At 43.0% G+C, this 20,257-nt stretch overlaps 1 protein-coding gene across 1 annotated transcript in view; it reads right to left on the bottom strand.

Annotated features, from left to right (window-relative positions):
- Window positions 1–20,257, bottom strand: part of pkd1l1 (polycystin 1 like 1, transient receptor potential channel interacting) — a 148,194-nt gene that overhangs the window by 59,318 nt on the left and 68,619 nt on the right. The window contains exons 30-37 of the mRNA XM_033039725.1: window positions 14,002–14,244; window positions 12,701–12,814; window positions 8,143–8,291; window positions 7,327–7,427; window positions 6,583–6,778; window positions 4,238–4,324; window positions 1,198–1,405; window positions 123–229 (exon numbers count right to left, since the gene is read on the bottom strand). Of these exons, the coding sequence (XP_032895616.1) occupies window positions 123–229; window positions 1,198–1,405; window positions 4,238–4,324; window positions 6,583–6,778; window positions 7,327–7,427; window positions 8,143–8,291; window positions 12,701–12,814; window positions 14,002–14,244 (1,205 nt within the window). The remainder of the gene's footprint in view (window positions 1–122; window positions 230–1,197; window positions 1,406–4,237; window positions 4,325–6,582; window positions 6,779–7,326; window positions 7,428–8,142; window positions 8,292–12,700; window positions 12,815–14,001; window positions 14,245–20,257) is intronic.

Genomic DNA, 20,257 nt, shown 5'->3' with positions numbered 1-20,257 from the left:
AATCAGTAAAGGACCTAAAGTTAATTTCCTTAACTCAACTAATTAGACCTCAATAAAATGTTTAGTTTAAATTACTGTAACTGAAGCATATACCTCATTATAAATGTATAGTGCAAAAATACCTCATTATAAATGTATATCTGGAATTCCTCTCAAATAATTGCTTCTCAGAGTGGTATAACTCTCTAGTTTCAGATACACCATCTTCTCCATAAAGTTTGATGTACACCTGGAAATGGGTAATTACAAGAAATGATTGATAACAAGTATGACTGTAATAGCCCTGTCCCACGGTACGAGTTCATTCCAAGAGCTCTCCCGAGTTTAAAAAAAAATCAGACTCATGGTAAGCACGGAGAATGAACGTAGGGGGTACGTCGGAGCTCAGGGATGTCTCTTAGCGGCTCGTAACGCAATCAGCAGGTACTTGGGAAGACTCGCTAACGGCAGGTAAGCACGGGAAGACTCGTGAAGATTTTTCAACATGTTGAAAAATGTCCACGAGAGCCCCGAGTACCGACAAGTGGCCATTACCGTAAATCTCCGAGATCGAATCAGGGCAAACTCGGGAGAGCTCTTGGATAAACTCGTACCGTGGGACAGGGCTTTAACAGAAGAGTAAACTACAGCATTCTGAAGAACCAAATGCATAGCAATTAGATCTTTTAATTCTGATAGGTCACACACATCTGGTGTAGGTCAGAATTCATGGGGATTCTAACAGCATTGTAAGAAAAATACTGATGAGCAAGGCCCTTTGCTCCAGATTGCATGATAATCCTGTGTAATTCAAACTCTTAAATTCATGCCTTTTCCTTAATTCCTTCAAATATTTCAGAGATTTTGTTTCATCATTTATCAGGAATAGTATTCAAATGTAATTATGTATTTTGTACTGTCTATTTTCTCATATCAATCCTGCCATTGTCATTTTATACTGAGAGTGGTGGGTCCCTGGAACACATTGCCAAGTGTGGCAGTGTTGGCAGACGCAATGGTGGCATTTAAGAGGATTTTGGATAAGTACAGTACATCGATTGGCAGGGAATGGAGGGATATGAATCATGTGCAGGCAAAGGAGAATAGTTTAACTTCGCACCATGTTCAGCGTTATATCTTGAGGGCCTGTGCTGAATTTTCTATGTTCCACGTTAAGTTAAATAGAAATACAATGATTGTAAGAAGGATAGAGAGTACCTTGGCAGTGGTTCCAGCCTTTGTCCTGAAGCCCGTTTCAACAGTGATTTCATATAGATGCTGGTCAGTGGGAGCGTTGTCTTGCAAAACAATTACTCCAGGTTTTGTCTCAAGGTAAAGGTCCTTACGTTTACACAAGATAACCAGTAGAATGTAGAAGGTAAGCGCAAACAGAACTGTGATGCAAGTGACATAGCTTTCAAAAGCACTGAAAAACCAATAATACAATCATTATTCTCCAAAAAAAGATGATCGAAATATAGACATTAGTTATTTTACTGTGTTGCCTGCATTAAGAACATATTTAATGCTCACTGTCTGGGTCTTTTTAAAGTATTTATTTATTGCGTATCAAATAACAGAATAATTTTAATAAATTAGATAATCTGGATGTAGGCCTATTTTTAATATCAGATGTGGGTTTATCAACGTCATGATCAGGAAAATTGTCAAGTGAAGGTCAAGAAGAAACAACACCGAGAAACTAATAAACTTGCACATTGCTTACTGAGATTAAAAAGAAACGATAAAGCAGAGTACTGATTCAAAATAGCCAACTTAAGAGCCTGTCCCACTTGGGCCACGTTTTCGGCGACAGCCGGCGAGAAACCGGCCCCCACCTAGTCGACGTCAAGCTACGACAAGCTACATCAACCGGCGCCCCAATTCTTTGCATCACGCAACGTCAACCCTCAATAACACCCACAACAGCCTACGACGATATAGACGGCAGCCTACGACAACTAAAGTCAGCCTACGTCAGTCCACGACAAGCTACGACCCTGATGGCGTCAACTGATGACAGGTGGAGCGGTGCACATTTTTTCAAATGACGCAACGTGACTTCTCGTGACGCCGATACTGTCGCCGGTTGATGTAGCATGACGTAGAAACATAGTAACATAGAAAATAGGTGCAGGAGTAGGCCATTCGGCCCTTCGAGCCTGCACCGCCATTTAATATGATCATGGCTGATCATCCAACTCAGTATCCTGTACCTGCCTTCTCTCCATGACGTAGGCTACCGCCACTTGAATTCACCAAAGTCAGCACCCGGCGAAAGTCAACATCAGATGGTGTCAACCTGGCAACAGCCTACGACAACTTATGACAGCACTTATGCCAGGAGAAGTCACGCAATGTCAAGCTAATTGTCGCCGAGGGGTTTTGAACATTTGAAAATCAAGCGGCGAGAAGAAAAAGGCCACGATACTTGAGGCAACAGCTCACGACAATACAGGCGTCATGCCGTGTCACCCCGCGACCATGTGGCCACAGCCTATTTTCCGGCTGTCGCCGAAAAAGTTGCATAAGTGGGACAAGCCCTTTAGAGATATGGCAGCAATACTAAATGCATTTTCCATATAATGTACAATCAGTAATCAACATAGTGATTCAATAATTGGAGAATCAGTGCATTCAATGTATATAATATTTACAAATGTAGCAATGAATTACAGTTTACAATCTATATAATCTTAATTGAACAGTTTAATATTATATGATAAAAAAGTTATTACTGACAATGGTGATTCAACTTTACTTCAGATTTTCTAAACTGATACCATAAACCCAATCAAAGTCATCTCCAAACTACTGGACCCAAGAGTCAGCACCTCTTCTGCATTTGGATCCTCGGCTGCTTGACCCACAGACCATGATCAGTGAGGATAAGTGGCAAAACAATCTTCTCAATAATTCTCCAGAAGGATGCATTTCCAGCTCCTCACTACACTCCACGTACACTCACATCTGTGCAGCCAATTTCTGCTCTAGCTCTATTTACAAGTTTGCAAATGCCTCCACTGCATTGGGCCAGAACTTGAACAATGATGAGATGAACTACAGGAAGAATATGGAGAGTTTATAAAACATGTCAAGATTACACCATCTCCCTTAATGTTAGCAAGATGAAGAATCTAGTCATTAACTTCATAAAGTGCCCTGGGGAAAGCAGCCAACATAACCAGGACTATTTTCATTTCAGTCACTCTCTCTTCTACCCTGTCCCACTATGCAGAAGAGCCAAAAGCTTGAAAGCATGTACCACCAGATTTAGAAACAGTTTCTTCCTCTCTGTTATCCAACTACTGAATGGTTCTCCCATAAGCCAGGGTATAGTCCTGATCTTCCAAACTACCTCATTGCACACCTTACACTTCTTCTCTGTAACTGTAATCCTATAATGCTATCACTATATTCTTCACTCTGGTATTTTTCTCTTTGCACCACCTGTGTATGGTTTGATTGTACTCTTGATTTGACTTCATGGCATGCAAACAAAGCTTGTCACCGTATCCATGACCACAAACCAATAATAAACCAATATAATACTTCAGTATTTGCTTGTAACAATCCAATGTTAATTATAAACAAATCCAACCCCCCCGCGCTATATATAACATATATAATATGTTTTTTTGTTTTTTTCCTCCCTATTTTCATTTATTTATTTATTTATTTATGTATGTTTAATTATGGGTTAATAATTGGAAAGAAATTGATACTTAAATTTTGGAAAAATACAACCATACCAACTGTTAAAATGTGGATTAGGAATATGATGGACATAGCACGCCTTGAAGAAATGAGACCGACTAATAGATAAATATGACCAATTCTTAAGGAGTTGGTCTCCTTTCATCGACTTTTTGGAATCATGTGATGCAGCGGTACCATAAGGATTGCTGATTTCAGTTCATGACGTGGATAGATCTACATCTCCGAATATAGATTTGAAAAATTCTCTTTTAAGGGGCCTTCTCTTCTATTTCTACTTTCCATCTTTTCTTTTTTATTTTATTTTTTTATTTTTATTTTTTATATACACACTTCACATTTTTCTACTCTATACCATCTATTTTTCCACTCTTTCCCCTTTCTATTGTTTTCTTTTTCTTGTCTTGCTTACTTCATATATATAAAGAGAGAGAGAGATTATATAATACTGATTATATATTGAATTGATTACGCCTCCAATCATGCTCCAGAGTGTATAGATATTAAATCAATACAACCATTCTTCAGTTGTAATACGCACCTGATAAATATCAAGATATCAGTAAACTTGACATCTTGGATTTCGACCGGCTGATGAGCAACTGTAAATGTTGTCATGTGGTTGCAACTAATGAAAAATAAAAGATAATATATTTATCAAAAAGATGAAAGAAAAAAGCTTATTAGAGAAATGTAATTACATAAACTCTTTGAATCACTTCCCTCTGGAAGGCGACTCCAGACTGTCAAAGCTGCCACAGCCAGACATAAAAACAGTTTTTATCCACGAATAGTTGCTCAGCAGGCAAAAATCTGGAGCCTCCCTTTGATCTGGTATTTTATTGGTTCACATGCTTGATCAATGGTGTTTTATCATTAATGTTTTATTATTATTAATGTTTAGTGTTTTCTGAATCATTCGTAACTGTCACTGTATGTCATGTTGTTACTTGTGGGCGGAGTACCAAGGCAAATTCCTTGTATGTGAATACTTGGCCAATAAACCTACTTACTTACTTAAAACATGAACTTTATTTCATATTAATCTGCACCATTGTGCATCAATTGTGTATTTTACATGATATGTAGTTGCAGATAAAACAAAACAGCGAGAGCATTTATGGAACTCATCCGAGATGCCTTCTTCCCTTTCTCGTAATTCTTATTTTCAGTGAGATTGTAAATTAATCACAATAAAAAGCATTGATTGTAATAAAAACAATAATGGGCCTGTCACACACAAAATTTTTGGCGACCAGAAAGACGCTACGACTCTTTGGGCGACTGAGGAGACTACTCACGACCATACAGGCGACACCCTGGCGACATAACGCAGGGTGAAGCCTGTTTGGCCGTGAGTAGTCGCCCAAAGAGTCGTTCCTTGTTCTGGTCGCCGCGGGATTTTCAACATGTTGAAAATTTTCGCCGACCTGTAATGACCTATGACGGGTGCCAGCAGTCGCCGAAAAAGTCGCGTAAGTGGTACAGGCCCTTAAGGGTTCTTGGCCCAGAATTACTCATACTGTTCCTAATGCAACTCCCTGAGAAAAATTGGACTCGGTGGCACAATACAGAGGCAGTGACTTCCAATTATAAACAGCACTGTGGATTGTGTGGATTGAGTATATAACAAAAAAAAATTAAGTAGTTTCAGTTTAGTTTTATTCCTGTGAAAACCAGCTACAAAGTTTGTCCAAACTATAAATACTTTGGAAATATCTCTATAATACTAAACCTCTTCCCATTGTTTGTGTTTGTGCCAACGAACTTGTGCTATCTTCTTCCAAACGCTAGGCCACAGCCTTCCCATTTTCATATATCCTACTCATAATTTTTTCGTCGAGGCAATAAACATCTTTCCGTCGCATTCCCACCTATATTTCCGAACTTAAAAATCAATTCAAGCTTTAAAAACAGCCCGAAAACTCACCCACTTCGAAAAAAAGCCCCAGTGAGGTCACAATACACTCGCAAGGCAGGACGGGACACGCCGGGTGGGAGGGGCACTCCGGGTGAGAGGGGCTGCCGGTGCTCGACGCCCGACGGGGAGGGTGGTGCTGGAGCTGGAGTGAGGGCTGACCCCGGGGCTTGGGATGGGGCTGTGACCGGGGCTGAGAAAGAAGCCGCCGCTGGAAACAAGGACGAGCCTGGGTCCGGGTTCAGGGATGAGCACGGAGATGAAGTCGGCGCCTGGAATGGAGCCCAGGCGGCGGCCGAGCTGACGGCTGCGGTTTACAGCCAGGGCCAGGCCATGTACAAGAACCAGGCCGGGTTCCAGGCCCTGGCACTGCTCTGTGACCTGGGTATGTGCTGGAGCTGGGAATGGGAGTGAGGGGAGGAGGATGAGGGAAATGAGGAGGAAACACTTTTTCTCACAGAGAGTGGTGAGTCTCTGGATGCTTTCAAGAGAGAGCTAGATAGGCGGAGTCAGGGGATATAGGGAGAAGGCAGGAACGGGGTACTGATTGGGGATGATCAGCCATGATCACATTGAATGGCAGTGCTGGCTCGAAGGGCCGAATGGCCTACTCCTGCACCTATTGTCTATTGTCTATTGACTGTCCTTTTCCCACCATAGATTCTACTTAAACCGCTGAATACCTCCAGCTGATTTCATCATTTGCAGTCTCTTGTGTCTTGTATTTTAAAGGACATCTTTTTGCAAAAGGTAAAATAGAATGCAAACCAAAGAAACAATATAAGAAGTAGACACAGGAAATTGCAAATGCTGGAGTCTTGAGCAAAACACAGAATGCTGGAGAAACTCAGTGGGTCAGGCCGCATCTAAAGGAGGGAATGGACAACCTGAAGAAGGGTCCCGACCTGAAATGTTTTCTGTCAATTCCATCCTCAAATTATATGACAAATTGCTAAGACTAATCTTACCTGCAGTTTATTTTCTGTGAGTTTGATTCCTGCTGGGGTGAACAGCCATCAGATTTCCACTCGTGGATATCATCCCAGTACAAGCATTGAGTCCACTGGATACTCAAAGTGTAACTCAGGTTGTTGGCAAGATAATTATTTTTTGGTTTTCTATTATAATTTGCATCCAAGAGACCAAGATAATATATTCCTGTACCTGGGGTAAACGATAATGGATAATTGATTACCAAAGTTAAATGATATTAGCAGTCTTTACATCTTAGTTTAGTTAATCATGTTATTTTAGTCAATTTCAATACACTAATCACCATGAAATTTGTGCTGGACAGGATCCCATCGTTTCATATCCAACAAATAGCATAGCCAAGCACAAAATTAAACAGGCAATGTGTGTCTTTGTAAGCACATCAATAATGGTAACAATTTTGAAGCAAAACCATTAAAGCAAACTTTATAAATCACATAGAAACCAGTGGACAGGACAAACTGTCTCTTTCTGGATTCCCAAAGTACTGTAAATATAAACTCGACCTTCTTTATTGCTGTTGTGATATTTTCCGCAAAACTTCATTTTAAGAAGAATATGGTTTTGTTAATGAGAAGAGAGTTTAAAACACAAGAAAACTATTTCACACACCTCTTGCATCTAATTTGTATTTCTTAGTACCTACTTCTTTTCAACATGATTTAAATATTAAAAACTTTGAACTTTAATGTATAAAAAGTATAAAAATGGTGACAAACCCATAAGTGATGATGCTGGAATAAATAACCGGATTGCATCTCCATTCCAGTGATGGACTTGTTTTAAGTTATATTTACTTGGAGTTGGCTCTTTATTTGATCTAAAATAGATAAAACAAAAGTAAAATAGGTAATGTGTAGGAAGGAACTGCAGATGCTGGTTTAAACCAAAGATAGACACAAAAAGCTGGAGTAATTCACCAGGACAGGCAACATTTCTGGAGAGAAGGAATGGGTGATGTTTTGGGTCGAAACGTCACCCATTCCTTCTCTCCAGAGATGCTGCCTGACCCAGTTACTCTAGCTTTTTGTGTCTATCTTTAAAATAAGTAATTTGTTCTGTTCTGTCATTAAAAAAGCTGATGACAGCAAACCCCATGATCTTCCTTATGACATGAGCAATAGGCATATGGAAATGTGCAGCAAAGGCTGGTTTATACCAAAGATCGACACAAAATGCTGGAGTAACTCACAGAGGGTCAGGCAGCATCCTTGGAGAAAAGGAATAGGTGACGCTTCAGGTTGAGACCTTTCTTCAGAGTCTCGACACAAAACGTCATCTATTCCTTTTCTCCAGGCATATGGGAATGACCTCCTTTTTAAGTCACATACTAAGCTGGTTTAGATATAACTATCTACTTCAATATTGGCCAACATTTTGGAATTCCACAACCAGAAACACCGAAAGTTTCCAGTAGCTCTGCTGCAGCGATTCAGACAGGGTTTTTCACCAAACTTCCAAATGTATGGGGTTGTGCAACAAATATTCACCTTGCCAACAGTGCCCAAATCCCAAAACTGTAAACAGTTTCATACCTCATGAGCAGCATGACGGGAAACCCCTCCTGGTTTGATCTGTTGAAATTCACAGTAAGCTGCAGAGCCTGCTGCAGGTTTGCTGGTGTCACTGGCAGGATATGGACATTCATCTGGGTTCGATTGAGGATGTAAACCTTAAACTGCTCCTGTTGCAAATCAAGAATCAAAATAGTCAGCAGAAGTACATTCGGAAACATCAGATTGCTTTGAAAGATGGTTGTGAATTGTATTCTTGCAGGTAAACACATCGACATTCAATAATTTTTCCCCTAAGCTCCATCAGCCTTTTTTCAGTGCAGTTGAGGAATGAGCAGAAGATGCCACTTCAATCCACCACCTGGATGAGTTAATTTGCGCGCCATTTACGCAACCTCCAAAAATGTGGTTGTTGCGTTGTGATGCACGGGTAGCGCTTGGGTAGCGCGGGACGAGCACATGGAGAGGCGTGGAGGAGTGTCGAGTTGCGCGCGGTATCGTGCGGCGCTCCAGGATTTTGTGCTGCGCGAAATCCTCGCGTGCCACCTGCGTGATGTATCGCGTATGCACGCTGACGTATTGGGTACGCACGTTGATGCATTGGTGTCGCACGCTGCGTACCGCCGTCTCACGTGTATCGTGTGGTGACGCATGGTTACGTAACCGTGCGTAACCATGCGTCGCCGCGTGCCGCAGGGTTTTCTAATGACATTACGTGCACCAGACGGCATGATGATGCGTGATTTGCGCGTCACGACACGTCGACCTATTCTACATATGATGCGTAAATGAGGCGCAAATGACGGCCAAGTGGGACAGGCCCTTTAATTGACCTTGGAAGAGGTTTTAGGATTAGGTCATGAACATGTTTAGAACATGGGGAGTTTGTGGCTCATTGTAAAATTACTACAGAAGCATATATGTATGGCTATGTATTCAAAGCCAGAAAACGCTCAGGGACTGATACTCAGTTGATTAAACTACTTAATATTTAAAGAGTTAAGAGGTTATTCATGATTATTCACTCCATTCATGCTCCCTGCACTTAGTGAAATTATACACTGGAAGAAGGCAAAACATCTTCACAATTAACATTGGTGAGAAGAAGAACAATAAGGTCATAAGGTCATAGGTGATAGGAGTAGAATTAGGCCATTCGGCCCATCAAGTCTACTCTGCCATTCAATCATAGCTGATCTATCTCTCCCTCCTAACCCCATTCTCCTGCCTTCTCCCCATAACCTCTGACACCTGTACTAATCAAAAATATATCGATCTCTGCCTTAAAAATATCCACTGAGTATGTCATCAATTAAAGTTCCGTGGTGTAATGGGTGAAGGGTTGCGAGCATTTTACTACAGAAAACAGATTGGAAAGAATACTAATTCAGGACAGTAAGTTGATCCAGCAATCCCAGACAAATTGTGACATTTAACAACATTTAAGAGACATCTGGACAGGCACTTGAATGAGTAAGGCATGGAGAGGGATATGGAATTAATGCACATGTGGGTTGAGTATAGATAGGCATGTTGGTTGGCATAGATGCAATAGGCCAAAGGGCCCGTTTCCATGCTGCCCAACTCTATCACTCTAATGTAAGATAGCTATTTATTCATTACTAGACTAAGTGGGACCCGTTGGGTCCCATGTTCACAAGGGAGGGCTGGTCCCCAACGCAATATTCCACCTCTCCACCAATTCCAATATTGCTGGACAGTGGGGTGGGGGGGGGGGGACCTGCTTTCTGGAGCGCTAGTATGGATGTTGTGGGCCGATTGGACTGGTTTCCAGAGGGCTAGTATGGACATTGTGGGCCGAATGGATTATTGGACTGGCAGCTCAGTCACTCAGGCCTGGTGGGCTGGCAGCTCAGAAACTGCCAGAAATTCTGCCCAAAACAGGTGAAGGACTCTGTGAGAGAGAGAGAGAAGGGGGAGAGGGTGGAGAATCAATTTTAGACATTTTTCATCTTTTTCTGCAGATCACAGCAATGAAGGAGGAAAGTCTATCCTGGCCTGGATCTCACAGGGAGAAAATGAAGGGAGGGAGAAAAATACTGGGATGTGGTTTAATACTTGCAGGGGGAATACTTACTGATGGGCCGAAGGGACTCCTGGGCTAGTACAGGCCGGATGGACAAAAGGGGCTCATAAAAAAGAGTGAAATCTCAGTGAAAGGCACTTTTTCTGGACTTTTCCTGGCCTGACGAGGGTCTTTTGGGCCAAAATGCTCCTTCTGGGTTAATACGTGCATTTTGGGCAAAAGGGACTGGTTTCTCGGCCTTGTGGGCCGAAATTAGTGGTTTCAGGCAGGCCAAACAACCCATTTCATTTCATTTCCAATTCCATTGCAGTTTCAAGCACAGGGCAGGCCGAATAGCTCATATAGCTGCACCTTCACATGCAGAATTGCAATGGGTTACGAAAGAAGCTCTGATCATAACTAAACTCTGATTTGTACTCTTCCGGTTTGCGCGCTTTTTCTATTTGCACAAAAACAGTACGCGATAGCACTACGATTTTTCACCAGGTTACTCACCGTTCTCCTGTGCTGCGAGTACAACAAGTTAAGTTCCGATCGGTGGTTTATTGTAAAAGTTATCAAGGTTTAAAAATCTTAAAAACTGCATGTGCGCGATTCCTTTAGTCAGCGCCACAGATTGGTCTCTTCTCCTGCCAGTCAATGCCACGGCTGGGATGGCGACGCCCCTTCCTGCCCCACAGGCGGAGGACTCTCTTGCCTCACACAAACTCCTCTCTTCTCGGGGGTGGGGGGGGTGGGGGGTGGGGGAGGGTGCATTGGAGGCCCAGTGGATGCCCTGGTCCCGTCTCTCTCTCCCTCATCACTCACCCCTCTCCCCGCCTGCCCTCTGCGGCAATGGCGGTCCCGTCTACCCGTCCCCCGGGCCCATCTCCTCCGCCAACGCTGCTGTTGCGGTACCTCACCCTCACGGCCTTCTCAGAGGAGATCTTCTCCACCAGCTCATCAAAACTCGTGGTGCCCACCGTGACAAACACCGATTCCATCCCCCCCCCCCCCCCCCCAGCAGGCCCGGTGGCGACAGCAAGCAGGCAGGCAGGTAGGCGGGTGGGCAGGGCGGGGATGGGACAAGCAACTGCAGTGAACGGGCGAGCAGGGCGTGGATGGGCTGAGCGGCAGCAGCGGGCGGTCAGACAGGACGGAGCGGGTTGAGCGGCGGCTGAGCAGGAGTGGGCAGAAAGAGGGAAGGAGTGTCGGGTTGTAGGGTGGCCGAGCAGTTTGCGCGGAGTTTAAGTAACTCACACACACGATGTAAACTGGTCCAATCGTCAAGTCAACTGGATCTAAACCACAGCTAACAATGAATGAACTGTGGAGGAAGGAACTGCAGATGCTGCTTTTTATAGAGAGTGGGAGGGAGAGAGTTACTGAGGGAGGGATTGGGGGAGGGGAGGAGGAGAGGGGAAAGATCCTGGGGAGGTGAGGAAGGAGTGTGGGGGGATTGAGGGAGAGGAAGGGGTTGGGAGGGAGAGGGGGAAAGTGGGGGAGGTGAGGAGTGGGGAATAGAGGGAGGATGGGGTAGGGAGTGGGGAATAGAGGGAGGAGGGCAGTGTGGGAGGTCAGGAGGGATGGTGGGGGTGATAGGGGGAGGTGAGGAGCGGGGATAGAGGGATAGGAGGGGGGTAGGGAGGGGAGAGGAGTTATGGATGGAGAGAGTGACTGACGGTAGGGGAAAGAAGAGGGAGGGAGAGGTGAGGGAGGGATTGGGGAGGGGAGTAGGAGAGGGGAAAGAAGGAGAGGGAGGGTGAAGAGGAGGGGGAGGGAGTGCTGGGGGATGGGGAACATGAGCCGTGCCTGCGCAGTTGGGGGCTATGCGTGTGATGCAATATGGCGTTGGGGAGGACGGGTTACATTGGGGGAACGGGTGAGTGTGGAATATTGCTTTGGGAAACGGGTTGCGCTGGGGGACCAGGCCTCCCATTATGACAGGGGCCCAACGGGTCCCACTTAATCCAGTGATTATTTATATTCTTGGTATCGGCAGTTAGAATATGACCCCACAAGCATGTTAGAGATGCTAGCTTTTTAAATTTCAGATTTGTTTTATTATCTGAATTTATATTCCTCGGCTGCCAGTTTGGGTTTTGAACACAGGTCCCTGCATCAATAGCCCAGGTCTCTGAATACCAGTACACAAATTTAACCTCTGTGACACCAGAGTCTGCAGAAAGAGTTCAAGAGTTACATTTTTGTAGCACCTTTCCGTGTTTCAGTGTTTTCCAGAATACTTTCCAGCTTATGAAGCACTCCTCAAGTATTGTTACTGTTGTAATGTGGCAACATAACAAGTTTGTATATAGTAGGATCTCACGCGAATAACACCAAACTAATGGCCTGATAATATATACTCGTAATCTTCTCAAGGGCAGTTGGACAATTGCTGGCAATGTTTAGAGTCCCCAAAATGAATATTGAAAATAATTGAGGGTAGCAGCAACTTCTTTCAGGTGTACAAATTGAAAAACACTGGAACTTTAAACTTGTGAATATCAATAATGTGGATTTCTAACATTACTTGGCCTCAAAGAAACTTACAGTCGAGTCTTTCCTTTGAAACTCAATTAGAACTGGTGTACTGAGCCCTTTTACTTCGACTTTTCTTCTGTTAGTACAATTATACAGTGTGAGGTCAGCAACATCACCATTAATCTACAAGGAGACAAAATAACACCAACTGAACTAAATGGTTAAAACAGTTGTAATTAATATAATTTGTTTACACACAAATTTAAGAATTGTTATTTGCAGTCAGAGCTATTCACAATTAAATTCTGAGAGATACGAGAGAGTTGATATTTTCCTCCCACTGCAACTCTGTATATAATTTATGCTAAATACTTGTCATTTATGGAAGCTGGAAAAGATGCATAGTATACTTACGAAGATTTTGCCAGGACCTGAGACCCTGAGCAGAAGTTGTTGGCCAGTCTAGGGGTTTATCCTTGGACAGTAGGAGGCTGAGGGATTATTTTATAGTGTATAAAATCATGAAAGGGATAGGGTGAATTCACAGACGCTTTCTCCCAGGGTAGGGTAATCGAGCGTAGAGAACACATGTTTAAGGTGAGATGGGAAAGATTTAATAGAAATCAGAGGGGCAACTTTTTCAAATGGATGGTGGTGAGTATATGGAACAAGCTGCCAGAGGAGGTAGTTGAGGCAGGTACAATAACATTTAAAAGACTTTTGGACGGTTACCCTACATGAATACAAAATGTTTATGAGCTAGTGGGCCAATTGCAAATAAATGGGACAAGCTTAGTCAACATTAGTTGACAAGGTCTAGTTGGCCAAAAGGCCTGTTTCCATGCTATATGATTCTATGGCTATCTCTTCTCTTATTTCAACCTTTAGACCTGTAACAGCATTGTGATAAGTCAAGATGATTGATCTATCCTTCTTCAATGGTGGAACTCAGAACATTTCAGAGGTTTAACAAGGGTTTTGTAAAGCTGCATTTCCTAGCCAGGAAAAGCTTAATTGTTAGTTTAGTTTAGAGATACAGCATGGAAACAAGCCCTTCAGCCACGGAGTCCGTGCCGACCAGCGATCCCCGTACATTAGTACTATCCTACTACCTAGGGACAATTCACATTTTTTACCAAAGCCAATTTTTTACCAAAGCTACAAACCCTGGCGCTGTAAGGCAGCAACTTTACCTCTGAGCCAATGTACCACCCCTTGGATCATGTTATTTCCATCTCATCTCATGTGGCTTCCATGACTATCCATAATAGTCCTAATTAGCTTCTAACTAATCTTAACCATTTAAAAACGTAACTGATACTAAAACCACACTCAGATCAAAGTACCATAGTTCGGTCGCATCAACTCACCTCCATTGGGGACTTTCCCCAAACATATGGATTATTTTTGAAGCTGATCAAATGGCTGATGATGCAACTCTTACTTTCACCAGTTCTTGCAGCAATCTCTTTATCCAGAAAGTCAGGAAGGAAAAACTTAGCAGAACGTGTACTTTGCACTGTGTTCAGAAAGCCATGGTTTTGAGAGGTCTGGAGCTCCATTACATTGGTGTTCATATAAAACTGTGATTGATTGCTGATTAGCACATAATGCTGAAACAGATGAATATTACCATTAATTTGTAGATGACACTAAAGTGGGTGGTATCGTTGATAGTGAAGATTGTAATAAAAAAAGGATCTTAATCTATGGATTAAGGAGCATCGGAGCGGATGTTACTCAGCTGGGCTGAGAAATGGTTAGTGGAGTTTAATGCAGATGAGTGCAGTGTGTTGCATTTTGGGAAGTCAAATCAGGGCAGTGCCTTCACAGTGACTGGCAGGGTCCTGGGGAATAACTTCATAGGTTAATAAGTCATAGGAGCAGAATCAGCCCACTCAGCCCACCGTGTCTACTACGCCATTCAATCATGGCTGATCCATCTTTCCCTCTCAAACCCATTGCCTTCCACTGCCTTCTCCCGATAACCTTTGACACCATTACTAATCAGGAATCTGTCAATCTCCATTTTAAAAATACCCAGTGGCTCAGCCTCCACAGCCATCTGTGGCAATGAATTCCACAGATTCACCACACTCTAGCTAAAAAAAATCTTATTCATCTCCTTTCTATAGGTACGTCCTTTTATTCTGAGTCTGTGCCCTCTGGTCCTAGACTTTCCCTCTAGTGGAAACATCTTTTCCACATCCACTCTCTCCAGTAAGTTTCAATAAGGTCCACCCTCACCCTTCTAAATTCGAGCATCTACAGGCCCTGTGCCGTCAAACACTCATCATACGTTAACCCAATCATTTCCCGGATTATTCTCGTAAACTACCTCCCAACGCCAGCACATCCCTCCTCAGAAATGGGGCCCAAAACACATCACAATACTCCTAATATGGTCTGACCAGGGCTTCAGCATTACATCCCTGTTTTTATATTCCAGTTCTCATGAAATAAATACGACCAGTGTACTATTACTACCAATTCAACTTGCAAATTAGCCTTTTTGGGAATTCTGTACCAGCACTCCCAAATCCCTTTGCACCTTTGAATTCTGAATCCTCTCCTCACTTTGCACTTTTATTCCTATTACTAAAGTGCATGAATGTTGTCGAGCAGAGGAGTGTAGGAGTGCGGGTTCCTGAAAGAGGCATCACAGGTACATAGAGCGGTCAAGAAAACTTTAGGTACATTGGCCTTCACAGGGCTGCCAACATTGGGTGAGAGTTGGGAGTGAGACATTGCGAGGGACCAAGCCCGAGGGAGCGTTGTGACTGACCCCGAGTTCAGCCTTACACCTTGCCCCCTATTCTACCCTGATCGTAGCTGCTTACCTGCTTAGGTTCCCAGTGCTGAACACTCCCATTGTCCCAGCTTTGACTGCACACCTAGTACTATTCCAGACCTTGACTCTGGATGCACACTTGGCCTTGCTCCTAGCCCCTCTGCACTGACAATATATCTGGCCCACACATAAAGCCCCATATCTGACCCCCTGGATTTAACCTATTACATTCAAGTCCACAGGTGCTTATCTAATGCGGTAATCTTTTATGGGGCACTTCACGGACCACATTTTGTATAACAAAATTTGCTACATCCATTGGCTTCTTTGTTATCTAACATAAACTGTTACAATTTCCTTTATTTTCCTAACAAACTGTCCTGAAGTCATTTTCACTCCCAATATTTTCGTATTTTGCTGTCTTCCTCTCAGCTGGAACTTTTCCGAAATGCAAAGTCCAATAACTATATATTTAAGCAATATTTTTCTATTAAATGGGATCTGGAGAGTACATCATATTTTCTGTGGTATTCATAACACAACAATGATAAAAAGATCTTTGTTTTGATTGCACCTACCAACATGCATACATTATTATATTACATTTAATATGTACCATCTGATTACACTCCTTGAGGATGTTCATCTATGTGTTCAATTAAAAAAACATTGAAATTGGGGACATTTCTATTCAACCTGTCAAAGGAATTGGGGGGGGGGGTTAGAAATAGTCAGAGAGGTAAACAAACATAATAGTTGAGTGGCAAATGACAATAGTGCTACATTCCCAAAATTTAACTGAGGAAATAATGGGTTATTGGGGCTGTATGTTGTGACACCATGCATGTCATTTTAATATTACATTTATCCCATCCCCCTGGATATTCCGGATTAGTAAATTAAGGTTTTGTCAACTAATTACAAATCAGGCTAATTACAAATCAATAACATTAGCCAACTCTGAAACATAAAGCGCTGGGCATTGGGATCCAGACATCACGGACAACTAGCCTCAGTTCCGCGCTCACATCTGGCAGTGCTCTCTGTCTGAACCAAGGGCCACGGAGCGTTTTTGAAAGTGGGGGGGGGGGGGGAGGGCTGAGCGATCACTGATCACTGGCCTTGGGGGTACCCGGCAAGGGAGTGGAGCAACCGAGTGGGGAGCGGGAGATGTCCCCACTCCCACGGTAGGGACTTTTTGAAATTTGATGTATTAAAATCATGTTTTAGTGCATTGTAGAAATATGATTTCAATGTTTTTGTTTAAAGTATTTTTAAGAGGTAACTTTTTAAGGGGTAACTTTTTTCCACACAAAGAGTGGTGGGTGTAAGGAACAAGCTGCCAGAGGAGGTAGTTGAGGCAGGGACTATCCCAACATTTAAGAAACAGTTAGACTGATACATGGATAGGACAGGTTTGGAGGGATATGGACCAAAAGCAGGTAGTGTAGCAGGGGCATGTTGGGCGAAATGCGTGAGTCTCACGCTCAATGCGTGAGAATTGGCAGCCCTGCTTTCATCAGTCAGGGTGCTGAGTATAGAAGTTGCAATGTTATGTTATAGGTATTCAAGATGTTGGTGAGGCTGCACTATGTTCATTTTGGTCACTCAGCTATAGGAAGGATGTTGTTAAACTGGAAAGAGTGCAGAAAAGATTAATGAGGATGTTGCCAGGACTTGTGGACCTGAGCTATGGGGAGAGGTTGGGCAAGCGAGGACTTTATTCCATGGAGTGTTGTATTCTGAGGAGTGATCTTATAGAGGTGTATAAGATCATGAGGCAAATAGATAGGGTGAATGCACAGAATCTATTATCCAGAGTCGGGGAATCAGAGGAACACATGACAGGGGTTTAAGGTGAGAAGGGAAAGATTTAATAGGAACCTGAGGGTAGTGAGTATATGTATAGGAAATGTTGAGAGGGATATGAGCCAACTGTGGGCAGGTAGGATTAGAGTGGATGGTCAGCATGGGGAAGTTGAGCCGAAGGGCCTGTTTCCATGCCGTATAACTATGATTCTCAGAGATGGAGATATTCCTTCATTCTGGATTTGCATAAGTTAGTACAGCTTAAAGCTGGAAAACCAGCAGAATTGACTGCTTTAAGTCTGATACTGCTACCCCTAAAATCGGTGAGATAGAATGCAGGCATTATATTAGCATCAGTGCTGTTGGGAATCTGTTCCAGTAAGAGCCTACATGGATTAAGAAAAATATCTTTTATCACTCAATCGTGGAACACTGCAGGGGCAAGGAGTCACCTGTCTTGGTCTTTTGACAGATAGTTACATTGTGGAGTTTAAGAAGGAACTGCAGATGCTGGAAAATCGAAGGTACATAAAAATGCTGGAGAAACTCAGCGGGTGCAGCAGCTTCTATGGAGCGAAGGAAATAGGCAACGTTTCGGGCCGAAACCCTTCTTCAGACTGAACATTGTGGAGTTAGCAGGTTGGATGTGCAAATGATTTTGGAAGCCAGCTTGAAAGGTTTTGTTCGGTTATATCCACCATCTCATGTTTTTTTTTTAACCTATATGCTATAAAAATGCATTCTATTGTGTACACGTATCAAACTTCCATATTTTTGATTTGTGTCCTCCATGTGTATTAGGAACATCAGCATGTAGCAACTGGGCATAAAATGTGACAGAACATAACTCCATGTGAAAATTAATCTTGCTTGCCATGTGCGTGCCAGAATTAAGTAAATCTTAGCCAAGTGTTTGGTAAAATTCTCATGGTCTTCCCTCCACTAATTCTGCAGGTTCCTGACTTCCACTTCACCTTGGGGAATGTCCAACATGTCACTTCCTCATCCATCACCCATCACCCAGGATTGACAGAAGCACGCAATTCACAGTTAAGATGCATGGGATCCACAGTGACTTGGTTGTTTGAATTCAGAACTGGCTCAGAGAGGACTGAGGGTTGTTGTTGAAGGGTGCTACTCTAGCTGGATGTCTGTAATTAGTGGAGTTCCTCAAGGATCTGAGCTGGGACTTCTGTTGTTTGTGGCATATATGGGCTGGTTAGTAAGTTTGAGATGCGGACACTGAGGAAGGCTGTCGAAGGATACAATGGGCTATAAATCAGCTTCAGAAAAAGGTGGAAGAATGGCAGATTGATTTTAATCAGAACTAGTAGGAGGTGTTTTACTTTGGTGGTTCAATGTAAGTATACAGTTAACAGCAAGGACCTTTAACAGCATTGATGTGCAGAGCGATCTTGGGGTCCAAGTCCACAGCTTCCTGAAAGTAGCAACACAAGTAGATAAGAAGGTAAAAAAGGCATATGGTATGATTGGCTTAATTATGCAGGGCATTGAGTATAAGAGTCAGAAGGTAATGTGGCTTTATAAAAGTTTGCTGCATTTGGAGCATTATGTGCAATTTTGATTGCCGCATTACAGCAAAGAAGTGGAGGCTTTGGAGAGCATGCAGAAGATGGTTACCAGCATACTGCCTAGATTAGAGAGTATTAACTAAAAGAAGAGCCTGGAGAAACTTGGATTGTTTTCTTTGGAGTGTCAGAGGTTCAGGTAGGAATTTATAAAATTATAAGGGACCTGGATAGGGTAGACAGTCAGAACCTTTTTACCAAGGGTAAAAATGTCAAATATGAGATGGCATAGCTTTAAGATCAGATGAGGAACGTGTCAAAAATATGTGTCGGGCAAGTTTTTTTACACTAAGAGTGATGGATATCTGGAATGCACTGCCAGGGGTAATAGTGGAAGCAGACATAAAAGTGGTATTTAAGAAAAATTTAGACAGGCAGAGAATGGAGGGGATATGGATCATGTGCAGGTAGAGATTAGTTTGGTCTGACATCATGTTCAGTACAGACAGCTTGGACCGAAGGGTCTGCTTCTGTGCTGTACTGTTCCATGTTATATTCTATGTTAGGAGGGACATGGGCCTGCTGCAGGCAAGTGGGATGAGGTAGGTTTGGCAAATTAGACTGCATGGATGAGTTGCGCCAAAAGTCTGTTTCCGTGCTGCATAGCTCTGACTCTAATTAATGTAAATATGGATTCACCTGTCACTATAGAATAATTGCCTCAGTGGGAATCTTTAAAGAAATTCAATGGTACTTTATTGTCACATGTACCTCGGTACATTTTTGCATACAGTCCAGTAAAAATCTTACTATACATAGCCACAACCATATCAAGTACAAGAGTGAAGGAATAGTAGATTACACTGAGACAGTGCACAAGGTTTGTATGTAATATATGAGATGACATAAGTACAAATATTTAGTTTGAGGATTTAATCCATATTCCATTAACACCTCCTCTGTCTAGCGGAGCTGGTCCTTACCCTTAACAACTTTTCATTTGACTCCCCCAATTTCCTCCAAATACAAGGCATAGCTACACGCGCATGGACCCTAGCTATGCCTGCCTCTTTGTGGGGTACATCGAATAATCCTTGTTCGAGGGGTACCAGGGCCCTATCCCCACACTCTACCTCCGCTACATCGACGACTGCATTGGTGCTACCTCCTGCACCCACACACAACTCACTGACTTCATCCATTTCACCACTAACTTCCATCCGGCACTCAAATACACCTGAATCATTTCCCACATTTCCCTACCATTTCTAGACCTCACTATCTCCAACGCAGATGATAGACTACTGACCGACATCCACTATAAACCCACTGACTCCCATGGCTATCTGGACTACACTTCTTCCCACCCTGCTTCCTGTAAGGACTCCATCCCCTACTCTCAATTCCTCCGTCTACGCCGCATCTGCACCCAGGATGAGGTGTTCCACACCAGGGCATCGGAGATGTCCTCATTCTTCAGGGAACAGGGGTTCCCCT

This window comes from Amblyraja radiata, chromosome 2 (assembly GCF_010909765.2).
Source record: "Amblyraja radiata isolate CabotCenter1 chromosome 2, sAmbRad1.1.pri, whole genome shotgun sequence".
Lineage (NCBI taxonomy): Eukaryota > Metazoa > Chordata > Chondrichthyes > Rajiformes > Rajidae > Amblyraja > Amblyraja radiata.
This window is presented reverse-complemented; position numbering and strand designations above follow the sequence as displayed.